This window comes from Cydia amplana, chromosome Z (genome assembly GCF_948474715.1).
Source record: "Cydia amplana chromosome Z, ilCydAmpl1.1, whole genome shotgun sequence".
Taxonomy (NCBI): Eukaryota; Metazoa; Arthropoda; class Insecta; order Lepidoptera; family Tortricidae; genus Cydia; species Cydia amplana.
Window position 1 is genome coordinate 14,000,102 of NC_086096.1, and position 27,829 is coordinate 14,027,930.

General features: G+C 37.4%; 2 protein-coding genes across 2 annotated transcripts; both read left to right on the forward strand.

The window, feature by feature from the left end:
- The first annotated feature begins 160 nt into the window (after window positions 1-160).
- On the forward strand, window positions 161-20,298 carry LOC134661485 (carnitine O-palmitoyltransferase 1, liver isoform). Its single transcript, XM_063517594.1, has 17 exons — window positions 161-436; window positions 1,479-1,626; window positions 3,939-4,075; window positions 5,423-5,531; window positions 5,616-5,783; window positions 6,010-6,131; window positions 7,009-7,210; window positions 7,744-7,943; window positions 12,433-12,611; window positions 13,028-13,161; window positions 13,465-13,490; window positions 13,585-13,647; window positions 14,839-15,020; window positions 16,395-16,600; window positions 18,582-18,780; window positions 19,517-19,677; window positions 19,998-20,298. Exons 2-17 carry the CDS (start codon window positions 1,486-1,488, stop codon window positions 20,100-20,102), a joined length of 2,334 nt encoding a protein of 777 aa, XP_063373664.1. The 5' UTR covers window positions 161-436; window positions 1,479-1,485; the 3' UTR covers window positions 20,103-20,298.
- Window positions 20,299-23,673: 3,375 nt separating this feature from the next.
- LOC134661784 (protein ABHD13) lies at window positions 23,674-27,396 on the forward strand. The gene is made up of 5 exons (XM_063517971.1): window positions 23,674-24,031; window positions 24,315-24,543; window positions 25,176-25,369; window positions 25,834-25,994; window positions 27,019-27,396. Exons 1-5 carry the CDS (start codon window positions 23,875-23,877, stop codon window positions 27,331-27,333), a joined length of 1,056 nt encoding a protein of 351 aa, XP_063374041.1. The 5' UTR covers window positions 23,674-23,874; the 3' UTR covers window positions 27,334-27,396.
- The last annotated feature ends 433 nt before the right edge of the window (window positions 27,397-27,829 follow it).

Genomic DNA, 27,829 nt, shown 5'->3' on the forward strand with positions numbered 1-27,829 from the left:
GTGTTGCCACTATTAAAGCTGTAACACACTACAGCATAGCACTAGTGTATTACTTCAACTAGTGTATTAACTGCTTTATCATTCAGTAGATTTGTGCTGTCCCATATTATTTTTAATCTACGAATATTTTACGTGTGACTTTTTGATATTATCTTGTAGTGTGTGTGTGGTAGCGTTTGTACAACTACATAGTGGTCGTCTTGTGTTATTTTAACTTTTATTTATTTATGATTTATTAAAAGTTAATTTTACAGTAAAAAATATTTGTTAAGTAGCAATTCTAGCTTTAAAACGTTAGGTGAAAGACTCAGAATGCTAAAAACTAGTGTGTAAATATTAATCCAACAGGTACTGTTAGAGTACCTCACCTGCGTAGTCCCTTCCTACTACAAAAGAATCATTTCGTGCGTCTTACGTTATTCCAATAGTGTTAACGGTAAGCTTTTCCTTTTAATTATTTGTAGTCGTTTATTAATCATTCTCTATACTTGAAGTTTAAATTGTGCCAAACTGCGGAATTACGAATTTTTGTGATTACACTTTGAAATGCTAACGTGTTAGAAAAAATAGGGTAATTAAAATTTCTACCACCTGTACGGTAATTATTATTCTGATTGAAATAAAATTAAACCAGTCTTCGTATTGTATGCTAACCACTATGCTGCGGTGGGATCGGATTAGACTTTGACACCAGCATGGCTAGTGTGCGTGCGTGGGCCATTTGCGAACGCGTATTTATATCCTGTTCCTTGCGAATGTGTTCAATTTGTACACGATTTACCTTGCTTCCAAACATTTGGGTTTTTATCACACCCTACACTGTTTGATTATATATTATAAATTTTCTTTTAAGTAACAATTAGTTACACAGTTAAAAATATAGAAAAGAAAAGTAAACAATGTCTTTGTTTGATGATAGGTAAATCTAATTTTTCATTAAGTCATTATAATCTGCTTATATTCTACCCTCATCCGAGAAAGTAATTTTAGGGGAAATAAGAAATTAAAAGGTGGTACACAGTAGAAATATTTATTTTTAAATATAAATTTCTTTTGCATTAGCTACTTAAGGAACAAGAATGGTAATCCAAATATCATTGATATTTACCATTCTCACTGCAAGTGTATGGTTTCATAACCGCTATTAATTCATTGGTCCCACTCTATACTGTACAGCAATGAGAGCAATAAAGATTTTCTATTCTATACAATAGATTAGTATACTAATTGCATTCAAACAGGTTAAAAAGCAAAATAAAATTCAATTTGTTTTCAAATCGAACAAAACAAAACAAAAGCAAATATGGTGTATTTAAGAATGATTTAAATTTATTTTGAGGCAATTTGTACTAGTAATACCGTGGGACTCTAGAGGTTATTTACCATGATCAACTGTTTCTGAAACTATGAAAATAAATCTTTATTCAATATATCATACTTATTGTTGCAGAATATTAATTTACAATGTTTTGTTTTAGAGGCACCATGGCAGAAGCCCACTCAGCTGTTGCCTTCTCATTTGCCATCACCCACGATGGCTGGGATGTCAACTTTGACCGAGAAGTGCTTTATCTGGTCTGGGAGTCTGGTCTGCGCTCCTGGAAGAAACGTCTGGCTCGCTTCAAGGTAAGTTTTATCACTTTCATCTTATTTGTAGAGTCATCATCAGATAAAATATCTGGATGTACACTTTAACTTCTTGATACTAGAGACTTTGTTAAGATAGATATTTGTGAACACCATGGCCGCTCCAATTTATCTGATGGCAAATGTACAGTATACTTACTTATTTAATTTATTTTACTAGTATAGGATTTTAAATGTTTAGTGTTTAATGGTTTATTAAATATTTTTATTTCAATGTAACTTTTATTTAGATTTTTATATTTCTGGTGCGCGGTGAGGATCTTTTTCACTATGTTAGTCAAGCCTTAGTTCTCATATGATTTATTTAATATTATATTATTACATAAAAACATTAATAACCTTTGATCTCCGTAAATACATATTTACTTATGTTCACTTCAGGATATGTTCTTATCTGTTGATGTTATCAACATTGTTATCTACTAAATAAATGTGACTATACCAGACAATGTAAATATAGGGAACTACCTATTTATGCATGAATTTATCTAATACTATATATAACAACTAATGCTAACTGGTATACTATGTATAGTCAGTTTGTAAAAGTGTCCTTGTGGTCCGTTTATTTATTGTATAAATGTTTCATTGATACAAGGACCGTATCAATATATTAATACAAATTTTTATTATAAACATATGTACATAAACTCTTAAGTCACCTTTGCTTATGAGTAAGTGACTAGTTTTATTGGTAGATATACTCATCCTGGTGATAAAGCGAGTAAACCTACCAGCGTGCATGATAAGGTTCATTCAATCAAGATTTCACGATGTTTTAAAAGGTTCCGACGAAATGTGAAATATATAGCTAAATATATAGATAATGTAGCTCTTTATTACGAAACAAACTACAAACCGTTCGGAACAATGTGCTACTCAGCCCTACAAGTCCACACTTGCGGCTTCTGTCGACTTGATTTTGGGTACAACTTAGAGCACACTTTAGCATTTTATGTTTAATGTAGCTGTCGCTTCAGTCACTTCCCCTCTTTTATGTCAATTTAACAAAATAAATTGTAGACCGGCTGGACAGATTAGTTTACCTCTCAACCTAAAAGGTCATTTGCCATGATAATTTCATACAAATAATCTTGATACTTGATAATAACACATGAACGTGCTTTATATCATATTAGAGGGTAGGTACTTACGTGGGATCTCTGAATGAAATATAATTCAAACCTTTCTGGTTCTTCCAGTTCCATTCATCCTTTAAGACTTTGTTATTGCCAGGCACGGACGGCTTGGCTGCATGAAACTGACTTGCATTATTTTAAGTATAAATACAATAGGTATGTAAACTAGTTAGGAGTCCCAAAACTCTGCTACCTCCTACTAGAAAATGTCCGCGTAACTTACAAGTTACAGATAACATTTTAGTACATATTTGGTACCTGTGTCAAGAGGAAATAAATATTTGTATTCCCAACAGTATTAATAGGTATTATTGCCTCTCTTACTTGCATTAAAAACAATAAGGATTAATAATCGGGGCAGGTCCCCTAATTTCATGTCATGCCATTGATACCATTTGCCATGGTATCCATCTACCAAACCGACGCAGCTGGGGTCGTAAAGCTTCACTTTCAGACTTTCACACTTGTAAGGTCGCAAGAGGTCATAGATAGGATTGTAAGTATCTATAATATAAGTAAACGTTATCACTGTTATCAGCAATATGAATGTAAGGTTTCACTTGATCATTTTAGTATGTAAATATTCCACCTGTTATACATACAAGGGCATCAAACAGTTAATCAAATGTGCATTTCATTATAGTCTAACAAAAGTGCAACGACGTTTGTTCATTATAAATTGGCCCCAATAACACAACTCCTACCTATGTACCCGATATTTAGCAATATCTTATACTGGAATAGGTTAATTTAGTCTGGCAGGTGCCTTTTTGCAAAGTGTTAGGTATATTATATCTAAGTACCTATTTTTACCTGACCACGGCATAATCATATATATTTATACCTGACCTATGGCAAAATCAAAAGCTATGATTGGTGTAGTGTCAAACCCACTGAGCAGATTATGATGACTAAGATGTAAACTGGTTAGTATTTATGGTCCGGGTGGCACAGGAAACAGTTCAAAGAACTTCGAACAGGAATTATTCTATTCAGGAAAAAAATTAATCGGGTGTCGGCTTGTTTAAATAATTCTTCCGGCTGAAATAACTTACGAAACATGAGCATTTTGTTTGATGAAGACCTACTGGCATAAACTTAAATTTAATTTGATGAAGTTTACGTTTCTGACCTTGGCTATCGTTTTAACAGAACAGCGTCCTAAATGGAGTATACCCCGGACATTTGCAGTCACTGTATGTGCTGTGGACCCTGCTCGCAGCAGCGCATTTTGGAGGCTTTCATATACCCTTTGGTTTAGTACAAAAAGCACTAACCGTGTTACCTGGGTAAGTTTTTTCGTCACAAATCTGTTTGATGAATCTTAATTCGTAAGATGGTAATTTTTAAAACCTAAGCGCTATTGATAGATGGCTGATAAACCCTAGTAATTAGGGTCTGGAGTTCAAGAGCAAGATAAACGGGTTACTTCGTAAGAAAAAGTCTGATACGACATGTTTTCTCACCTCTCAAGTATGTAGTTAATTGATTAGCGTGGCTCGGGCTCAACTAATACCTACCGAGAAATAATTAATGATTGTGATGAAATAATACTTACGGCCCTTTTACACGAGGCCAAGAACAAATAGACTGGCTTATTAAGACGATGTCAAAGTTTTTTTTGTTTCAGTAAACACTAAATTAGAGCTGGTTGCTGCAAACTTATTTTTAGGGTTCCGTACTCAAACTCAAACTCAAAATATACTTTATTCATGTAGGCCTAGCAACAAGCACCTATGAATCGTTAACCTAAATATTATCTTAAGCTAATTATCAGAGCAATTTATTGATGTTATTATTCCATAATAATATTGGATTATTATACAAATCAAATTTAACACAAATTTAAGAATTTCACAAAAGGATCGTCAAACATGAAAAAAATTGTATAAAAAAATACTAGTCTAGAATGTTTCTAGAATAAAATCTAAATGTCAAATAAATAAATAAAAAACAAAAGAAGTATATATACATCGGAATATCAATTTCTTCATCATTAATCAAATACACCTAATAAATAAATAATCATTTCGAATAACAATTAATCCCACGTTGTTTTATCATTCATGTAGTCTTGTGTGGTATAATAAGCTTTAGAAATAAGTTTACGCTTTACATAATTCTTAAATTTATTAATAGATAATACCGTATCGTACGCAAAGAAGGTACAAAAGGAACCCTTATGGTGCCGACTCTGTCCGTAAGTCAAGTGGGGTATAGTTTGTAAGAGCATAAATTGTACATTGCGAAACTATTCAATAAAAGTTTTTTTAAGGAAAATTCATAAATCATAACTCGGTGCGCGAGTTAATCGAACTCGCACTTGACCGGTATTTTTTAAATAGGACGTTTAAAGTTCTTTGCTAAGTTCTACTTCTTACTTCGTGGCTTGGTGTTCGTGCAACGGGCCAATAATATAACTCCCTTAATCATGAATCATGATACTTTACAAACCTCAATAAGTTAATTTATGTTTTTATCTCTTTCTTAAAAATAATACATAATTATATCAAAATGACAGATTAAGAAAAACGATTAATACCTAATTTAGGCCTGTAACGCGTTTTTGAATAACGCTATATATAAGTTTCTTAAAGGCCTTATAGGCACCGTTAATAATCAATTTGTTTTTGTAGCTCCTCGACGATGTGGCAAGTAATCGCTTGTTTATTGGCCGCCCTCACGATGTGGCTCTCCGTTATATTTCTCATGAGATATATGCTAAAGGTGCTGCTTATGTACAAGGTATATTAGTTCTTAATTTATTATACATGTATAAATATGTAATTAATGACGTTTGTAATGTCAATACCCGTTATATATTTGTAGGGTTGGATGTACGAATCGCGCGCACCCGGGTCGAAGATATCACTGAAAACAAAGTTATGGGCTAGCGTGGTCAAAGTGTTGTCGGGCTGGAACAAGCCCCGGCTGTACAGCTTCCAGGGCTCGCTGCCGAGACTGCCCCTGCCCAGCGTGAAGGACACCATGAAGAGGGTACGAACTGCATGTGTTTGTAGGTTAATTGGCACCGTTTGGTTGAAGGTCAATTTGCCGTTGTTCCGAGTACTTGTTATGATCGTGGATCCGTTTCCGCGTAGTCAATAGATGAGCATAACTAGAGCTCGCGGCCGCGGCTCCCCTTGCGCAACGCTTCAACCTCGTGGCCCCTAAATAATTTGACTGTCAGATTACCTACTTATTTACCGTTTCTTCCTTGCAGTACTTGATCAGCGTGCGGCCCTTGTTAGACGATGACAATTATCGCCGAGTGGAAAGACTAGCGAAAGAGTTTGAAGAGACAATCGCTGTCAAACTACAGAGATATCTCGTGCTGAAATCATGGTAATGGCCCTTTTCTCAGATGTAATATCGATTTTATACCTAATGTAAGTTTAAATGTGACCTAGTTAGTGTATAAGTATATTTGAATGTTAGTTGATGTTAGTAACGAGACACAAGGCTAGAACTATACCTTTTATTTATATTTATAACCAACATTTGTATTTTGTAAATGATATGTCTGTAAAAATGTAAAGGACATATATATACTTATGTCGAAAGAGTTGTTGTTGTGAATGACGTAGGTATGTACGTCTACTTATATATACGTATGGAATTAGAGCAATACGAGTTACTAATTTTACATTAAGAACAGTAACTACCTACCTATTCCCCGCCTTGAACCGGCGCTCCGGAAGATCATGACCAATCAAGGTGAATAGGGATTATGACACATGTTGAATTTTATAACAAAATCTAGTAAAATAGATAGCAAACTAGCAATTTATCACAATAATGTGGATATTAAAATAAAATATTGAAAAATTACAAAAATACAGGACCTGAAAGTTTCAAAATTTAAGTTTTTTTTAACTTCCAAAAACGATAAAAGTAAGGGTACCTTTCGATTCCTTACATTTCATGCAATAAAATATTGTATAGCAACTATACATAAACGCAATATTTCACCGACAAAAACGCAATTTTCTTGTTTTGTCCATACTACAAGAAGGGCGATGAAGTCACGGCCCTTGGCCGTTTTGTATAGGGCGTTTCGCGAGTGAAGTGCGACTGTCGGCCTTTGACTACAATTTCTGACTTTTGTGTTACTTTTATGCAATGGGTCCCATATAGACATTTTATCCTAAAAACAAACCCGATCGATTGATACCATAAAAAAAATTAGTCATGTAGCCTATTACATCCGTGGTTCTTATAGGTGGTCATCCAACTACGTGTCGGATTGGTGGGAGGAGTACGTTTACCTGAGGGGAAGGTCGCCTCTCATGGTCAACTCCAACTTCTACGGAACCGACGCCATTCTGCTGAAGCCCACGAACAACCAAGCGGCGCGCGCCGGGGTGGTCATATACCTCTGTCTGCAGTTCCGAAGGCTTATTGATAGACAGGAACTGGAACCGGTACGTGTCATTATGAAAAAAGTTTGTAATATTTACTTAAGTAGTTTAAAAAACCGGCAAAGTGCGAGTCGGACTCGCGCACGGAGGGTTCCGCACCATCAACAAAAAATAGAGCAAAAAAATCGTGTTGTATGGGAGCCCCCTTAAATATTTATTTTATTTTTAGTATTTGTTATAGCGGCAACAGAGATACATTATTTGTGAGAATTTCAACTGTCTAGCTATCGTAGTTCATGAGATACAACCTGGTGACAGACGGACGGACGGACAGCGAAGTCTTAGTAATAGGGTCCCGTTTTTTACCCTTTGGGTACGGAACCCTAAAAATCATGATTGTGATGACGGTTTTAAAAATTATGATCAACTCTTTCGGAAATTTGAGTGTCTAATGAACATAAAACTTATAACCGGTGGACCGACCGCTTGAAAGCCATTACTATTAAATATAAGCACAAGTAAATCGACGTTGCGTATGCACTATGTACACTAGCAGTTTAGGCAATTAAAGTTAAGAAATGTGTGGTTGTTAACAGATAATGCTACAAGGCATGGTGCCGCTGTGCTCGGCGCAGTACGAGCGGCTGTTCAACACGGTGCGCGTGCCCGGCGTCGAGAGCGACAAGATCGTGCACTACCAGGACTGCAGCCACATCACAGTCTACCACAAGGGCCGCTACTTCAAGGTCATCATCTACTACAGGGGACGCCTGCTCAAGCCGGCGGAGATACAAGTGTGAGTCAACGACACTGACAATCCAACCTCTAGACTGAGCTTAGGCCAATTCTTTCATGAAACCGATGCTGCCAAAAATACGGGGGTGCGGGGGACGAGGTGAGCGAATCCCGTGCCGTGATTGGTCCGTTCAAAGACACGCTACCGTATGTGTGGCAGAGGGGGTAGCGCGACTATGCTATGTCTAGAGGTTGGATTGTCTGTGGTCAACGATCACCGCTACAATAACTGCACTGAAACCGTTATTCATAAACGTCTTACATGCCTCAAATAGCTATTATTTGTTTGGTGTTATCTGTCACTTTTGACCTTCATGTTCTTAAGGGATAAATTATAAAACATAAATTAATCAATAGAGGCATGTTAAGTTTATGAATAAAGTTATTATAATACATATACGCTGCATGCTAATGGATGATTATATTGGCTGTTATAACTACGTAAATGTAATAAGTGTATCTTTTCCACATATAAATCTGATTACTTATATAATTTTTAATGTGTAATGAAACAGCGTCTAGAATAGGTATTCTTTAAATAGTCATCATCCGCATAATAATATACATATACTAACTAACTAATAAAATAACAGTAATGTGCAATACACGATCTGATTCTGACGACATTTAATCAACCGACAATAAAACCCATTATTAAATAATGGAGAGTACATATGTCGGCGGCCGATCGTAAGATCAGGCATATCGTGAAATTCCTATGCATATCGTGAAACGTGAAAATCTTTGACCCGTTCCCTGAGTCGACGGAGCCCCGCTACGCGGGGCTCCTATTTCTGGGCAGTTTGCCCTTCGGGCATCTAAAGCAACCTAACGAACCTATCCTACCTATATATTGGTTTAATGTCACTATTGTCAAAACATTACACAGGAACATTACGATCTGCCAGATCTAACGATCGGCCGCCGACACATACACCGCCCATAGATTTCATTCAAGCTTTTATTTAATGAGAAGGTACCTAATGAATACTCAGACCGTATAATAAAACTACCTATTGTATCTTTTTTCAATTATTTGAAAGAGAATTTTATTTATTAAATTTATTTATTAACAAAACACAAGTACAAGATACATATGTACATATATTTATTGTAAGTGTTTTTTTGACAATAAAGAATTATATTTCTCTTTCAAATGATTGAAAATAGATACAATAGTTTTGTTATCCAGCTGAATATGCCTATGGGTTCTGAGCTAGAACGTCCTGTGTTACTGAACCCAGTAGGATATTAAACTAAATTAACATACATTCGTACAGACTAGAGTGACGTACAGAGTAGGTATCCAATTTATCTTGCTTATCTTAGTACTTATTTAATAAGCAATACCGTATGGACCATTTATGGAATGTGTGACAAAATAGTAACTGAGCAGTCATCGCATATCTGTTAAACAGAAATTTAGGTGAAATAATTACAAATAATATGTAATTAAAATAGGTATAATTGTAATATGAAAAACGCGTTAGAATAGTATTAGGAAGTCCTTATCGATCGAATTACAGTAAGGATCAGTTCGGTTTCTCGATAAGAGTGTTGCATAAGCCATTTGCGAATTACGTGTTTTGCTGGGAGGACGTAAGGCCCATAGACATAGTATAGGGAGCCTTTAGATAGGATCTAACTTTGAATTAACGTGTTTCGGGTTACTGTAAACAAAAGGTACCTAGTTAGTTGAATGATATTTATTTTGACAAAATAGATATTGGCTGGTATCTCGGACTATGTCTCGGACGATCGATATTCGAAATGTCATTGACATGTCATAGTTTCCAATTGTTTAGTGAATTTAAATATAATGTCCGTGTTACCGCTATTAATTACTTTTTACGAATATAAATAAATTAATAATAACTATGCCATTCAGTTGCCTTAAAAGTACTCAGCCATACCCCGAAGTTAACAGAGTTAAAAAAATACATTTTAGTTTCGTACTACTCAATTTATTGTTTAAATAAATACATATCAGCCTAAGTGATAAGCGTGTGAGAAAATTGGGCCAACGCGACCGTGACCCCTCCCCACCCAACCTACGGGTGACTGCGTCAGCCGGGGACGTCGGTTCGATACTAGCCTCGGGCAAACGAGACCTTCCTTACTTTTGTACGTACCATACAGACTGATTTGGAATTAGAATTATTCATTCAAGGAGCTTATACATATTATACTAGAGTTCATTTGCAACAAATAATACCCGATGGGGGTAAAAAATAATTGGTTCCCAAGATATGAAGCTTTTCCCTGCCATCCAGGTAATCCCAACTCTCCGACCCTGTACTACGTTGCAAACACGTGACTTTTGTTCTCCGTCTCGCTAGGTAAAAGAATAACTTATACAGGAAATATTGACGTTATATAACAAGATTGTCATGTCACTAAGTCAGTGATAAAGCTAGTCACTCAGTCATAGTAGACCGTGTAGCGGTGGGAATAGGGTCATTATTTCATTACGTTCGCACGAGCCGTTTGAACCACGTGCCTATGTATTCTAAAAGAGGCTCGGTAATTGCTGCCTGCGATCATATTATACGCGTCGGGCTAAGCTAAACATACCAACGATATACAGTCGCCATCATTGGATAGGCCAAGGTGCTCAAAAATATCTGAATATGCTCTATAATGTCTTGATAATAGAGACTTTGCTCAGATATTTGTTAACACCTTGGTCGTTCCGATATATGATGCCGACTGTACCATCGGGCAAACTGTTAACTGACAATTCGTAAAGTGCACCAATTAAATAATCAGTTTGAAGTGTTGCTGGTAATTAATACTTGTATTAGATGTACCTAAATAACTCTTAAATCCTAATCAACTAGATTATAAACCATACCTAATCAATAAGTACTAAATAATAATAAAAGTCACGTCATTATGAACCATTGTTTGATAATCATTTTATGTAACGCAATTAACAAATCAATTAATTATATTTTAGGATTAGAACCTTATCTGCATTATCTGTAGGTACCAGGGCCAAGAAAGTGGTCTACCAGTTTTGAGAAAAGTTTTTGCGAGATCTAACGATCACTAAGGTTGACGATTGTTACAGACATAATATTATTGCAAGGGGAAATCGACCTTGTTGTCTCGTGACGTTGAAACGAACCTCAACCGTAGGGTGGTAGACCACATTTTTGGCCGACTGTACCTAATGAACTTGAACTCGTATTTAAGGAAGAACGTAGATCGCTACTTTTAGGTATATACAGGATAAAGCGTTACACGTGGGGAAGTGGGGGATTAGCTATCAACGAAAATAACTGAATTATAGACGTAGACGGGTCTCGTGCAAAGGTCGCGTTACGTAAGCCCAGCGCTTCAGTGGTCAGTCGCCGCGCATATTAATACAATAATGTCGTAAAATCAACAGAACCAATGTACCTAACTCACTAACTACCTACTCACGGTACGCGATTAATAAATACTTAAGCAATGTACTAACATCTAACCAAAATTATGCGTAACCTAGGTATAAAATACATTTCTACTTATGTGTCTTTCAACATGATCTATAATGTATAAATGTAATAAATTACGTATGGGATGACTTTGTCTGCAAAAAATGCAAGAGATGTCACTAAAAATGCGGTAAATTAAAAAAAAATAGGTTGGTAGAATGATGAGGTGCAGAAACATTAAATTTGGCGGTTTTTTAGCTACACTTACATCAATATCTTAAATTCTAGAAAATAAGTAAAATATTACCTATAGTGAGGAAAGATACAGCTACTAGTTCAGTACTAACACGATAGAAAGAGCACCTAGACTGGCCAGACACCTAGACAGAATCGCGCTATCCAAATTGGTATCCGCTCGTCGTTTATTTTTCTCTGTAGTTAAATGAACCATTCAGTAACACAGCACACAGATTAACACAAATCAGGTTACCTATAGCTCTTGGAGCAGTACTCAGATTTTATTTATTTCATATTGATATACTCTTGTGCATCTAACTCGAATGAAGTTAAGATAAATATTACGGAGCTCGATGCATCAGGGATCGGAACCGGTTTTTTGCAAAAACTTAGAAATAACCATATTTTTCGAATTATTTTATACTCGAAATGTAGGACTCAGTTGTGTTTTTAGGTTACGACTTCGTATTATTAGATTACCCAATTAGAAATGAAGTAATTAAATAGCAAAGAACGAAAAAATACCGTTTCCGTTCCCATACAAAAAATACCGGTATCCGATCCCTGCGATGCATAGATAGAAAGTAATATTATAAGTAATTACAATTATCTGATTTTTGATATCCGAATACCTGGCAGTGTCGGGGCGTCCATACCTACAATCTACATGTAATCTCGATTCCCTGCTTATTTTAAGAAGTTGAGCACCTTAGATGTAAAAGAAAAAGCTGGCCGAATTCTTCCCGGCTTGACCATATGTGGATGCTGACGACCACTGATGCCTAGGTCTAAAGTTCCTTACACACTCGCTAACGTAAGACATCGTTCCAGCCAAATCCAGCAGATCCTGGACGACAAGTCGGCGCCGCTGCCGCGCGAGCCGGAGCTGGCCGCGCTGACGGCGGGCGAGCGCTCGCACTGGGCGCACATCCGCCAGACCATGTTCAACCGCGGTCACAACCGCACCTCGCTGCACTGTATCGAGCGAGCTGCCTTCAACGTCTGCTTAGGTCACTATAACTACATTCTATATAAATAAAAAATATTATAGGACATTCTTACACAGATTAACTAAGTCCCACAGTAAGCTCAAGAAGGCTCGTGTTGTGAGTACTCAGACAACGATGTATATAATATACAAATACATAGAAAACACCCAAGCCCACATGTACAGATATATCCCCACATGTAGGGTCTAATTTCCATGATTTAGATCGCCAAATTCGGTCTTGTCGTAGTACGTACTACACACGTGTATTAATTTTTTTTTCTCATAACACACCACGACACACATTATGGTCATAAATCGAAAACTGCAAAGCCCATTTTTTTGCTCATTAGAGGGCACGGCAAGTCTCGGCTTGGCAACTACCTCGTCCCTTCATTTGCATCCCTCGGCAATATACTATCGGTGCGTTGATTGCAGATGACATGGCGTACGGGTACGACGAGAACGACCCGAGCAAGTTGGACGAGTACGGGCGCGTGTTGCTGCACGGCAAGGGCTGCGACCGCTGGTTCGACAAGTCCTTCAATCTGTGCTTCAGCACCAACGGCTACGTGAGTGTCTAGTGATCCAGCAGTCCAGAGGGGCTACCGCGAAAACCGAAATTCGCGGGGATATTTCTCTTTTACTCCAAAGAAGGTGAAATTGCCCAGGTTTTCTATGAGATTTGGCTTAAAGGGTCGGCATATCGGGCATTAAAAAAACAAAGATTTGACACAATTCTAGGGATTGACAGGGCAAGTTATGATGGCGCCATCTGCTAAATATTTAAAGACCAATTTTTCGTGTCAAATCGTACTAAAATTTCATAAGTGATTTTTTGTAGTAACCAATAACAATATTTTTAACCTTTGCAGGTCGGATTCAATGCGGAACATACTTGGTAGGTGAAAAAGACGCCAGAAATTTATTTGAGAAACATATTTTGAAACAACGTGGGGGTACACTTACTCAATATATATGTATTATTATTTCAGGGCCGACGCGCCTGTGATGGCTCATCTTTGGGAATATGTTATTTGGAGCGAAATAGAAATCGGGTGAGTGATATAATACGCATACATATTTTCTAAATAAATATCAGGGGACATCTTACACAGATCAACCTAGCCCCAAACTAAGCAAGGCTTGTTCTATGAGTGCTAGGCGACGATATACATACTTATATAGATAAATACATACTATAAATACTATGCAGTTACAAAAAAATATGATGTAAAATCTATTTGACAACTAGTTTAAGAATACTCTTTATTCTATGGGACCTCATTGTTCTCTAGATCCTCAAAAGCGCTTTTAGCGTCACTCTAGGGACCCATTTCTCGAACGATATTAGTCTAATATTATTTGTGTGTTGTCATGGCAACCCATACGATTTGACAGTTCGTGGAGTAATAATATTAGTCTAATATCGTTCGAGAAATGGGCCCCAGCTCTATGTCATTATAACTATAGTCTGGCAAACTAATAAAATGGAACATCTATCTGTAAAAAAAATCGGGGTTTGCAAGAGTAGTTGGTGATGATGTGTCATGTACACAAACAAAAGTACAAATTAGTAATTAATAATAAATGTAATACTAGGAGTGTAAGAGAGAAAAAGCTAGTGCAACCAAAAATTAAAAACTATTATGGCAAAAGAAGCTCAAAGTACCTGGTACCAAAAATATTAAATAAAATTAGCTTACTGAGGCAAAGTCCTAAACTAAGTAAATCCATGTTAAAAACTAGATTAAAAGAATATCTTCTCAATTGAACAATATAAAAATTGTAAAGTGAACATAATTAGAAAATGGAAAAATAATGTAAGCAAACCAATTTATAGAAACAATACATTTATGTGTGGCCTATGAAACTGTTAGTCTAAGTATATAATTAGTTAAATAGGTTAAGTGTATAAAACTGAGCGCATCTCGCCATCAAACGTAACAGTTTGGCGACAATATAAATGTTTAGTAATTAAGCTTGGAGGATACAACTAAACGGAGTAGCCATTAACAGGCTTTCCCCTCTGTCGAAAATAGGCGGCCAACGGTCATACACAATGTATGGACTGACGTTTATCTGACATGGCTATTTTTACGTTACGCATACATTTGACGTTCCCCTCCCCCGCAAAAATCGGCAGACTGTTTTGTACAGAAAATTACAGACATGGCGTCTCCGTTTGATTATATCCTCCAAGTAATTAAGATGTAAATTTAAACATATAAATTAAAAAAAATGAACAGGTACGCTCCGGACGGCAACACCCTCGGGTCGGTGGACGCGCCGCCGCCGGCGCCGGCCCGGCTGCAGTGGGAGCTGGCGCACGAGGAGCTGGCCACGGCCATCGACAGCTCCTACTGCGTCGCGCAGAAGCTGCTCAACGACGTCGACCTCAAGATACTCATGTACAACAAGTATGGAAAAGGTATGCCATGCCGGGGTGTCGCAATTGCAACTGCAGTGGCACCAGATCGGGATAAACGGTCAACACACGGTCTACCCGCGCTATGGCACGCGCATAATTATATTGCTGTCAAGCACGCACAGTGACATTGACAACCGACATCATGGGCGGGACTAGGGTTGCCAGATCGAAAGGCGCTATTATCGGGAAAAAATATCAATTTTTCGGGATTTTGGGCGTTAAGTCGCGAAAAAAACCCTTCAAATTAAATTGATTGTATTAAAAACAACGATATTTTACATTATTGGCACTACGTCAGCTGCTCTGCCCAATCTCGCCACGCGCGCCCCACGCGCGCGCTGACGCGCTCGACGCGGGTCGCTGGCTCGCTCGACGACAGTTCGGAACTTGAAATTATTGTTTTATAACGTGAAGCTGTTTTTCGGGACAATTTTCACTTTGTCGGGAATCGGGAACACATGCTAAAAATCGGGAGAATCCCGCCGAATCCCGACCATCTGGCAACCCTAGGCGGGACAGAGATATAAATATGCGCGTGCTATAGAGACAGCAACAGCCGGGTCAATGTACGATAATCTATATTATGGAAAGCGTGTCTGCTTTAACAACCAGGTGCAACTAACTTTTTAATTATTATTTTTCAATCACGACTAAGGTCATTCTTGATTTTGCAAAGAAAGTGACGTCAACTTCCAGTTCGCACAAATATTGAGATTTTTCCAAAATAAATTAAAAAAAAAACTTAAGAAATGTTAACTTACTTACTTCACTGGATCAGTGACGCAAAAAAGGATCTTGGCCTCGTGACACATGAGAGCGCCACTCTGCCCTATTCTGCGCTGCTATTTTATATAAATGTTTACTGAGTTTTAACACTTTTTTCTCGAATTGGTTTTCGAATTAAAATCTTTGAAATACTTATAGTAATTTTCCGAATATGTGTGTGTCTTAACACTATGACTAAATAATAAATAAGTTTCAAATCCGTTGTGGTGTTTTGTAACAGCATCGATTTTATTAAAGTGGTTTGTGAGCTATTTTACACTGTAATTTTTGGAACGGAGTAGTTTAGGTAGCTAGCTTTTTTATTTTGTACTTTATCGAACATATACAATTATTTCACAATTATATATTTCACAAGACCTGAGCTAAGTGCTGCTTAGTTTTATTGTCTTATTGGCAAGGTGCGAAGTCGGTGGAGGGGGAAGTGGCGCTGATCGTCACAAACACAGGTAATCTTATGGAAGGGCCGCCATTAGTACTAGCGGCAGCCGCTTGAACTAGTTTTACTCCATAAGATTTAACGTAGAAAGTCTGCCAAAATGAGGGCAGCACCAGTCGTGCACCTAGCGAATAGCTAACCTTGTTTTTCAGGGTTCATGAAGAAATGCCGCGTGTCCCCGGACGCGTTCATCCAGCTGGTCCTGCAGCTGTCGTACTACCGCACGGCGGGCCGGTTCTGCCTCACGTACGAGGCGTCCATGACGCGCCTGTTCCGCGAGGGCCGCACCGAGACCGTGCGCCCCTGCACCATCGAGAGCTCCGCCTGGGTCACGGCCATGGAGAACCCTAACGCCACCGTGAGTTACCATGTCTCCGCTCTGGGGCCTATTTCTCGTAACTATTATTTTATGAGTTTATTAGTTATTAGTTACTAGTGTAAAAATTACAAGTATTAATATTTTCTGTTTCTCAAAGATTTTTACTAGACTAATCACTAATAGTAGTGGACTAATAATATTATTGGGTGTTATTTGGCTTAATGCACCACCTCCCTTGCCATTTGCCTAATTAAAAAAAAACTTCCCGCGTATTGTTGCTGTGGTAAGGTTCCAGTGCCCATCCAATTTAATGTAACGAGAATCTTTGACATCGACGACAAAACTTGATTTCTCGCTGTAAGTCGTTCTAAACTAGGCGCGATGGCTAAAACAAGCGGAACCTTTTTTTTAATTCCAAGCTGTCCCTTGAACTAGGTATTTCGTAGTTATTCCTCGGTATTATCGGAAGGAAAACTCTTCCGTGGCTAATAATTATTATTTCACCGTCAAAACTCTCAGAATCTAAGTACATTACCGAAAATTTGTTTCTAATAAATTTAGCTAATATTTTTTATAAGCCTTTTGAGATTAATAGCTTTACGCGTGTAATTTACAAGTGTAATTATTAGCGTACTCTTTTGTGAAACAAGACTGTATTTACTCGTGTTATTATTAGCAAATATTTATTAGTTAGTGACTATTAACAAATAATTTACAAGAGTAGCTTCGAGAAACGCAAACTTGTAAACTTGTAAAAAATATTAGCTCATGGACTAATATTATTAGTCTAATAACGTACGAGAAATAGGCCCCTGGTAGTAGTATTAGGCCTCTGTGACGAGCCCGTACCGCCAGGGCCGCACTATCGTTTGTGCCTCTACAAGTCTACACCATTAATTTGAAGCTATGTATGGTGGTCAGCGTCCGTTCCGTGGCCGAAGAGTAACGCCACCGTTACTGATGTGGTCCAGGGATGTTGCGGATGCCGATTTTTTGACATCCGCGGACGCGGATGCGGATGCGGATTTTTAAAGGCTCACATCCGCGGATGCGGATGTCAAATCAGTACCATAAAAACGTCAAATCTTACATTTTAGTAATTTTTATTTCAAAAAACCGGCCAAGTGCGAGTCGGACTCGCGTTCCAAGGGTTCCGTACATTAAGTCCCACTCACGCTTGACTGCACATTTCTAATAGGTTTTTTGGTTAATGACTAAATTACCTAGCAGTTTAGCACTTACGCCGATGCTAAGACGTTCCTGTACCGACCTGTTCCACATCCGCATCCGCATTAAATCCGCATCGATTTTATGCGGATGCGGATGTTGAAAATAATGCGGAAGTTCCGCGGTTGCGGATGCGGATGCGGATATTCGCAACACCCCTGATGTGGTCCATGTTCTTGTTCCACTGCTGCGTACGAGGCTTCCACAAGGGCCACATTACCATTATCCAAATCAGAAATAGTAAGCCGTGCTGTGCTTATGATACTGTAATAGTATTTTTTCTACTCCCGTACTTTTATTTGTCATTTAAAGGGTCGTGCACACATCTTTAAAACCCTATCTTAAAGTTGTCAAGACAAGTCTTTAGTCTATTCCCTAAAAAAGCATTTGTGCATACACGCAGTATCTTTTTGGCTCTTTTACAATACTTCGTGTAATGGCCACTTAAAAAATATAGTATGGAATAAATTGTTGCCAACCTAATTTTAATTGTTATTTCTGACAGATGAGTGAACCATAGACATGTTTTGGTTAATCATCATCATCATCATCAGTTTTCATCTTTATAGGGCTGTATCTCCTAAACCGTGCGTCGTAGCGCAAAAATAATCAAATTTTCGTTCCCCTGTGAAAGCCGTAAGTAATATTTAAAAAACACAAAATCCTAAAAAAAAAAAAAAGAAAGAAAAATGTTTATGGGTTGTATCTCCTAAACCGTGCGTCGTAGCGCAAAAAGTACGGGAGTAGAAAAATATTCTTATAATGTTATCGCTGAAAAGTGTAATGTTGTCAGGTTGAAGAGAAGCTCGAGCTGTTCAGCATAGCCGGGCGGCGGCACCAGCTGGGCTACCAGGACGCGATGGCCGGGCGCGGCATCGACCGCCACCTGTTCTGCCTGTACGTGGTGTCCAAGTACCTGGAGCTGGAGTCGCCCTTCCTGCAGGAGGTCTTCAACGAGCCCTGGCGGCTCTCCACCAGCCAGACCCCGCACGGTACCTTTCTATTTAGTTGGATATGAATTCGATAAAAATATCAGCATTCCTTTTACGTGCCCTTTCAGAAAGTCTGTTTAAACATTGGAATTTTTTAACGATAGTTAATAACTATAAGTACTAAACTACTGATATAGTTTGTAGCTTTCTAATAGACCCCGAAGGCTAATCCTATTGTCTATTGTTCAGTAAAACCGCACGTGCTACTTACCTGCAAAAAAGGGTCCTAATTATTCTATTTGGCACCTGAGCGCGGGCTAGTCCAACGCTCAAAAAACCAGTGTAGGTGCGCTCTCCGATAACGCGCCTTTGTTACGCATCTCGATGACACATTTTAGACTGGTTCTGTAGCGTTCGACTCGCCGGCACTCAGTAACCGAAGTACCGATTTTTTATGCAGGTGGTTGTGGCACGTGGCACGAGCGGTTTTTCTTAACAATAGACAATAGGATTAGCCTTCGGGGTCTATTAGAAAGCTACAAACTTTACCATGTGCGTCTGTGGCCGTATTTGACGGACAAAGGATTAATACTGTAGGGTGGTCGTATTTTATCGAAGTTTAATGGAGGTATCTTCTTATTATGTTTCTTACATCAAATACTATGCCTGGTTTATGGTTTATTTTTATACGAGATTTGGGGTTCGCTACCTATTTACCTATGTATAGAAAATATCTGAATGTTTGATTAACTTTCATTACACACAAAGATATAAATCGGTTTTACCCATAAACCAGGTCAAACTAGCCAGCTGGACCTGAAGAAGCACCCGAAGTGCATCAGCACGGGCGGCGGGTTCGGCCCCGTGGCGGACGACGGCTATGGCGTCTCCTACATCATCGCCGGCGAGGACCTGGTGTTCTTCCACGTCTCCAGCAAAAAGAGCTGCCCCAAGACGGTTAGTTTACTGCATCCCTAGCTGACACTTGTTTAATAATAATATTACATATATTACCGCCGTGTGTAGCCATAGGGAAGGGCCACGGATAGACACGTATCGTGCTAGCATTATGAGGCTAGTCTATCCTGTCTATCTGACGTCACGTAACCGCAAGGCACTTTGTGCCCCTGGGCGATCATACAAGTATTATTTTATGATTCGTATTTTCAGTTTACCCGTCGAATCGTTTTAGCTCCTGCTAATAAATGCTATTAACCCTTGCAATCTAACTTATTTATTTATAGCGGACTCACCTAACCAATACATTTCTTTTCCAGAGTTCGACTAACTTCGTGAATCAAATAGAAAGATCCCTGAAAGACGTCCAAGACCTCTTCAACGAATATAATAAAAAAAAGAATGGGGCTAATAACAGTAAATAGTAGTAGTACTAGCGTACAGTTTTATAAAATATCGCAGTCTCTTGTTGTTGTTGTATTGATTATGTAGTTTAGTAAAATTTTAAAATATTAGGTTTATGCGAGGACTACGAGTATTTGCTAAGTTTTCCAATTTTTTTTTGTAGCGAGACATAGGCACAAATGTACAAGGACCAAAACCATCAAAACATCGGCATGTACAGTTCGTGTAGAATCACAAAATAATTTATGATTATTTATAGGTTAAATCTTTATGAGCAGACATTTTACAAAAACTGATTATATGCATGTTGAAGTTTGTTATTCATATCTAAAATTTATTTTTATACATTTTACCAAACCTTAACAAATTCAGTGCCAAGAACAAGCTATGTGTGTTATGTTTGTATTGGAAAGGAGCGCTTGGCACTGAACGTGTTACCTTAGGTTGGCGTTTTGTAGAAAAAAGTAAATGGTGGTAACGTTCTGAAGTGACTAGCCAGTGGGTATGCTCTGAGGTGTCGGAGAGTCGCTCCTCTCAGAGGGGCTACCGCGAAAACCGAAATTCGCAAATTGCGAGGATCTTTCTCTTTTACTCGAATTAAGGCATAATTAGAGTGACAGAGAAAGATCCCCGCAATTTGCAAATTTCGGTTTTCGCAGTTCAGAGCCGGCCGAGCATGCCGCACACGTGGTGGAGCCTGAAAGGGCATTCTGTTGCCGCTCGAATCAATCCAAACTAGGTTAATTTACTTTAGATACATTCTTAGAATCATATACAGAGGTTAAATATGATAATCTTGAATATTTATAATTTGCTTTTATCTGCATTTTATTGCTAAGAGGTAAGTGGCTATAGGTACGTGATATATCACAAGTTATGTTTAGTAATGTGTCAATAACGAAGAATAGAAAGTATCACTCCATCTTAAAACCCGAGTTTTTTCAAAACATCCTCACCTTTTCCGCTGTAAGTCTGTACTAAAGTTACTAAACTCAATCTATAAGGAAAAGTGTAAATGCATTTTAAATAAATATACACATTAATTGTACCAGTGAATTATTATTTCAATTCATTTGGCAATGTCAATCATTTATTCATTACGTGTGTAAATATTCAAATAATAATTAAATCAATAATTACTTCAAATAACTTATAATTTATTAGAAATACAAGAATGAAGACACTTAGGAAAACTAAAAAAAAAACTTATTATGTACGTTGTTATATTATATGTGGTAATTTTTAGTTTCTCAGTAATTAATTACCTACTTATTGGTTAATTTTTCCGAACCAACACTAGCCAAAAGGCAGCACAACAGGCCGAGCCTTCACTCATCGGTCGACTTATCATTACGTTTCTCGATTCTGTCACACTATTCGCAATGAAAAGCGGCCTGATAAGCCACATACTTTATCACTTGGAGATCGCGGTGTGTTGTCCTAGCCGTGTGAACTACTTTACTCGTACCTGATGGCTCTGTGTAACGTTGAATACACTGTAGGTATACACCTAAAGTCCTAAAGTTTCTAAAAGTCCTTCAGTAATTTATTTGCAAAATGTAATGTGTAAATAATATGCATATATGCTTAAATGTGTACTTATGATGTTAGGAATGTTGGACAAAAGTTTTATTAATTAGTGACAGATTGTGCAATGAATTTATATACAGGACATATCACCTGTCTTAATATGGTAAACGGGTGTATTTAATAATAGCGAACGGCAGCCAATATGATAAGATTACCAACTTTTTATATAGTCCGTCCAACAGAACTGTATCGTTTTATTTAATACTCTTTTTACTCAAGTTTTACTTAATTTCTAAATGTAACCTTGCAAGAGTACAATTAACTTAATTTTCGATGAGCGCCCATTTAAGGTGCTCGTTTGTCGGTTTATGATACTTTCAATAAAATAAGGTGTCGCGTGAATAAAGTATTTATACTAACTAATACTCCTGAAGAACCATGTTCAAATAATTTATAGACCATAGTAGTTTTTACTAAGTGTTAAAATCATGCAATTAAAAATATTTTGTATTATATACTTTAGTTTCGAAATGTAATATTTTCTTTAATTGTTTGACTTTTTATCTAATTTCTGTAAATTAAATGCATAAAATAATGTATGTTGTTGTTATTCATTGTTAGCAAAGCAAATTTGAAATAGAGGCGTATTGTCAAAGTAAATATTGTAGCCACAGTAAATTTACTGCCAAGCGTGCATGTGACTTGCATTCCGTAGGTCGCGGGTTCAAACCCCGGCTCGTACCAATGAGTTTTTCGGAACTTATGTACGAAATATCATTTGGTATGTACCAGTCGCTTTTCGGTGAAGGAAAACGTGAAGAAATCGGACAAATCCCAATAAGGCCTAGTTTAAGTAGTTTACCCTCTGGGTTGGAAGGTAAGATGGCAGTCGCTTTCGTAAAAACTAGTGCCTATGCGAATTCTTGGGATTAGTTGCCTAGCGGATCCCAGGCTTCCATGAGCCGTGGCAAACTGCCGGGACAACGCGAGGAAGATAATTAGTAAATTTACTGCCATCTTTCGACACATGATTAAAACTTTTAGAACGCTATTTGACTTTGATCCTTATTCTTTCACGGATATGTGTTAAGCTTATATCAAAAAGTGGCGCCATCTACATGAGTATAGGCAGGCGTGGCTCACTCCACGATTTCGTCGCGTCGCTACAAACAAGTACATGCGGCCCACACCAGTTTTGGTGTCTAGCCATTTTTTTTTTTTTTAGGAGGGGAAAAAATGCGTTACGCATGCCACCCGGGCCCGGGAACCAACCCGGGTGGTTATGTGGAGTCCCTCGTCATGGGCTCATGAGACCCCGAGTCTACCCACTAAAACGACCCCTCCGTCTGCCGCCTTTGTGCTGTAGCGGTGGGCTGCAGGAACGCTCGCGCTTGACTTCCACAGCACCACCAGCACCAGTCCGCTACGCAGACACCGCCTTTGGAGGCCCCTGTTGGCCTTGTGGTCTCTGGGCCGAATCGGGTGCGGCCACCGACTCAGGGACGACGGGTGAGTCGGATGACAGGCGTCCCCATGCCTAGCGGTCATATACTTGGTCAAGCAGATCTTGTCAGTAGAGAAAGGCGGCAAATTTGAAAAATGTAGAAATTCAAATTTTCTATGGGACGATATCCATAGAAAATTTGAATTTCGCGCCTTTTTTTACTGACAAGATTTGCTTGACCAGCTTTATCTGTCGTAAGTTTGCGTTTTGTTAAGGCAGGTCCAGACGAAGACAATTTTTCGCCAATCTGATTAAATTGTCCGATCAAATCAGGACGTGCGGCCGCAGAGGGGCTACCGCGAAAACCGAATTTCTCAAATTGCGGGCATTATTCTCTGTCACTTTAATTTCACGTTCATTGGAGTAAAAGAGAAAGATCCCCGCAATTTGCGAAATTCGGTTTTCGCGGTAACCTCTCTGACTGAAACAACAAACGCAGCTTTGTTTTTCGTTGAAAACTATGATGAACGCAGCTTAAGCCCATTTGTCAATTTTTGTCATAATGCATATGTCAACTGTGCGACCATACTTAACCCATCACAAAAATGTCACAAAAACGTTTTAGTTTATAGTTTGGGTCTCTCAACTCTCTCACGTAACCTTTTCATAATACCAATATGCTTTATCAAATTTAGAATGCCGTTTATGCTATGAATTTTATTTATAGCCTATGCTTTAATAGCAGCAAGCTTACGTTATGTTATGATATATTATCAAGAAACTAAAAAGCATAATAAAACATTATTTCCTTATTATTAATGTCGTGCCCGATAAGTGTTAGAATGTATCATATTTTTTGGGTTATATTGTACAGACTTTGGGATGTGTCCACGTTAACGTTAATATCCAGTATTATAGTATTTTTCCTGTATGGATATTTGATTGCATTTTGTGTCTTTATGGTAGGTCTGTCAGGTGAGTATTAACCGTTGTCTATTATTAATACATATTTATTTCTGCTTGTAACGAACTTCTTCTCTATAATATTTGGTTTTAGAGACTCAGAAAAACTTTGACAATAATTGTTATTAAAATACCTTTTTTTAGCCGTATTTAGTGTCCCACTGCTGGGCAAAGGCCTGCCCTGTTTTCCTCCACACGGCCCTGAAATATAAACAAATACCCTTTGTAAGTTGAAAAGTGCCTACTCTGATAAATCAAGGTTTGGATTTTAGTTAGAATTGTGTTTATGTTTCAGGAATTCTGTACAATGCTCAAGACCTACTATTATATTACCCAAATGATCCACCGGAATCCAGAATGTTCATCCTCCAACCTAGCAACTTTAAGTTACCTCATGAAAATATTAAAATAAACAACAAGGATAAATTGAAAATTCACATATACCTTATTAAACAACCAACTAACAGCAACCACGTACCAACAATGATATTTTTTCATGGGAATGCTGGTAACATGGGCCAGAGGTAACTATACTCCAATTTAAAATTATTCTCTGGTCATAGCAATATATCTTACATGGCAAGTATGAAAGTTTGAGAGATGATGAATTTTAACATGCTTTGGGGTAAGAGAGAGGGTTTGAGAAGGTAAGGCATGTTTACTGGTTTCATCTCTCTGCCACCTGGCTGGTTTAAGCTTAGATGTTTGTCTGGAAGTGGTCCATAATGACTTAATGATGAACAGAGCTAAACGACATAAGCATAACCAACATACTCCTTGACTCCTCGAGCAGGGTAACTTGATTGCCACTTAACTGAAGCATGTGTCTTTTTGTCGGTGCAAATGGAGGAATTGTCAATTGAATTAATCTTACAACACATTATACTAAATTAAGAAGAGATATAATGCTTACAGCAGGAACCATTCTTCAAAAGTACATATTTTAAATATTGTAAATCATCCATTATTTTTGATTTATATTTTAAGTATTACACGCTGGGAATAAGTATGGAAGCACCTGTGTGCAGCCCATTACTCGTCTTATTATGTGAGTTAGGGTTAGGGTGGTAGTTACCATTTTCCACACAGCATTATGATGAGAGTCTGTAAAAGAATGAAGAACAATTATAATTTACAAAACACTTGTTGTCCACAGGCTGTCTAATGTTTCCGGATTTTATCACAAATTAAAAATAAATATAATGATGGTGGAGTACAGAGGTTATGGTTTATCAGAAGGCACCCCATCAGAAAGGGGGCTTTACGTAGATGCACAATGTGCACTAGACTACATCATGCACAGAACTGACATTGATCGCTCAAAGATTGTTTTGTTTGGCAGGTCATTAGGTATGTACCCATGCTGGTTATCTTTTTCACTCTATGTTTATGTTTCCTGGGTCAATTAATTTTGTAGCTTGTAACCAATGACATAACATGATTATAGTTTTCCCCATTGTATTGAATGCCAATGCTCCCTGTTCCTTACTCAATAGGAACCTGCCAGATCTACGCCCTATATGGTCCTTCTAGAAGAGGTCGTGAACACTAGGTCCCCATGGGTTGCCAATATTTTATTTTAACAGATATTATGTTTCACTTTCACTAAAATATACCAATTTGTTTTATTTAAACTCATATGCTGCCCTATTAATGTTTTATTAATTGAAGGGATGTTTACAAAAACAACATAACTGACTACACTGGTTGACACCTGAAACGATTAACAATGTTCTTAAAAAAGTGTCAACCACTCTAAGCAGTTATGTTGTTTTTGTAAACATCCCTTCAATTGTTCTCTTTTGTTTTAACAGGTGGAGCCGTGGCTATAGACTTAGCTTCTAGGTTGGAGAATAGAAATAAGATTTGGGCGTTAGTTGTGGAGAATACATTCACAAGCATACCTGATATGGCCCAGATCATTCTCAAGTGGCGATGTTTGAAGATACTACCACTGATATGTTACAAGAACAAGGTGAGATCCTGAGATCAGGTACCTACATTGTAGATTCTAACTACATAATATGTATAATAATTAATAAATGTGAAACTTAGTCTGATATTTATTTGGTTGTTTGTTGCAACTATTAGAGAGTAATCAATGGCTAAACTATACTACCTGCTAACTGCTTGTACCTCTACTTCAATTAGAAGTAATCTTTTTTACAGAGTGGCCCAAAAATATGGTGACAAAACATTTTCACTGCTGCAAATTGTTGATAAATTTCAAACGTCAACGTTTTCAAATTTCGTTGTAATTTGTGTGATGGTGTATCATAGCAAAAGTAGGATATTTTGAAGATAATTCGTTTTAATTTAGTTAAGTGATTGTAATTAAATGTTTAATGCCATTTTTTCTACTCCAGCACTTAAATGTGTCAATTAAATGACTGACAGTGATATCTAAAGCAATGTCATTTGAATGCTTTGTCTATAGGCTCATAAGATGACTGCTAGCAGTCATCTTATGAGTATAATACAACTGCTTTATTTTTTTTAAAGATACAAGTTTCGATCATCTTGATTGAAAGAGGTATGTTTTCATTTACAATAATAACTCTTTTTTTTTTTAAATAATAACTCAATTTTTTTTAAATAATAACTCTTTTTTTTTTAATAATAACTCTTTTTTTTTTGATAATAACTCTTTTTTTTAATAACTCTTTTTTTTAATAATAACTTTTTTTTTTAATAATAACTCTTTTTTTTTTTAATAATAACTCTTTTTTTTTTTTTTTTTTTGCAGCTGTCATAGAAAAAGTAATGTATGCAACAGCTCATAATTGGTTCTTAAAATTCTCGGGTCTTTTTTTACAAAACTCGACTACGTCTCGTTTTGTAACTTCGACCCTTGAATTTTAAGAACCCTTATTATATCACTGTTGCATAAACTACTATTGTAAAACAACGTTTAATCAATAAAAAATTCCTAAAAATTATTCGTCAACGTATGTTTGGAGTTATATTACTCATATGTACCTTACTGTTTCCTATTTCAGTATATGTCAGTCAACAAAATTGGTCAAGTACTAGCACCCACATTAGTAATTTGTGGCTCCAACGACGCTCTAGTGCCACCTGAAATGGCAAATCAGCTGTACATGAGGTGTGGAGCCATCTGCAAGAAACTGACCGTGATGCCGGGCGGCGGCCACGACAACACCTGGACCTGCAGGGACTACTACTCTTCCATACAGCAGTTCCTGGTCAATGTGCCGATGCTACCACCCAGCCTCGGAACGCTTCTCGACGACCAAGATAACGAAGCTTATGATAACAATGTGACGAGACACAGCTTAGTGCACACAGTATAGCGAGTTGACTGATTATATAATTATATTGTGTACAAAAATAATACTTTTACCTCAATTTGCATAAATTATTTTTATATCATCTTATTTCTATTGTACATATGGGTTAATGAGCACTGCAGATCACCCATCGACAAGAGCACATATGTATGTACATGTGGTGTTTTGTAGTTAAAGTAGGTCTTATAAAATAAATAGATGAACCATTTAACTTTATGAAGTGTAGGAGGGCGCATGTTACCTACACTGCTAGAGATTGTACGTAATTATTGAAATTGTAATTTGTAGCACAAATTTTGCTATTGAAAAGCAATAATAAATGCAAGCTTGTCATTTATTTTGGAGAAACAATATAAACTCATGGACAAATTTAGAGGAACGCAAAACATATGGTTTATTTAGGTACTGGCACCTAATTTCAAAATTAGTAATTAAAGTTTTTTATGTGTTCCTCTAAATTTGTCCACGAGTGTATTTCCAGCTATTTTAATGCAATAAG

Bases quoted from the DNA above. Each gene is read 5' to 3' on its own strand.
- LOC134661485 (XM_063517594.1), top strand. From the start codon at position 1,486: ATGGCAGAAGCCCACTCAGCTGTTGCCTTCTCATTTGCCATCACCCAC. The intron at 5,784-6,009 runs GTACGAACTGCA...TCTTCCTTGCAG, and splicing joins TGAAGGACACCATGAAGAGG to TACTTGATCAGCGTGCGGCC. The intron at 18,781-19,516 runs GTACCTTTCTAT...CCCATAAACCAG, and splicing joins CACCAGCCAGACCCCGCACG to GTCAAACTAGCCAGCTGGAC.
- LOC134661784 (XM_063517971.1), top strand. From the start codon at position 23,875: ATGTCGTGCCCGATAAGTGTTAGAATGTATCATATTTTTTGGGTTATA. The intron at 25,370-25,833 runs GTATGTACCCAT...TTGTTTTAACAG, and splicing joins TTTGTTTGGCAGGTCATTAG to GTGGAGCCGTGGCTATAGAC. The intron at 25,995-27,018 runs GTGAGATCCTGA...TTCCTATTTCAG, and splicing joins TGATATGTTACAAGAACAAG to TATATGTCAGTCAACAAAAT.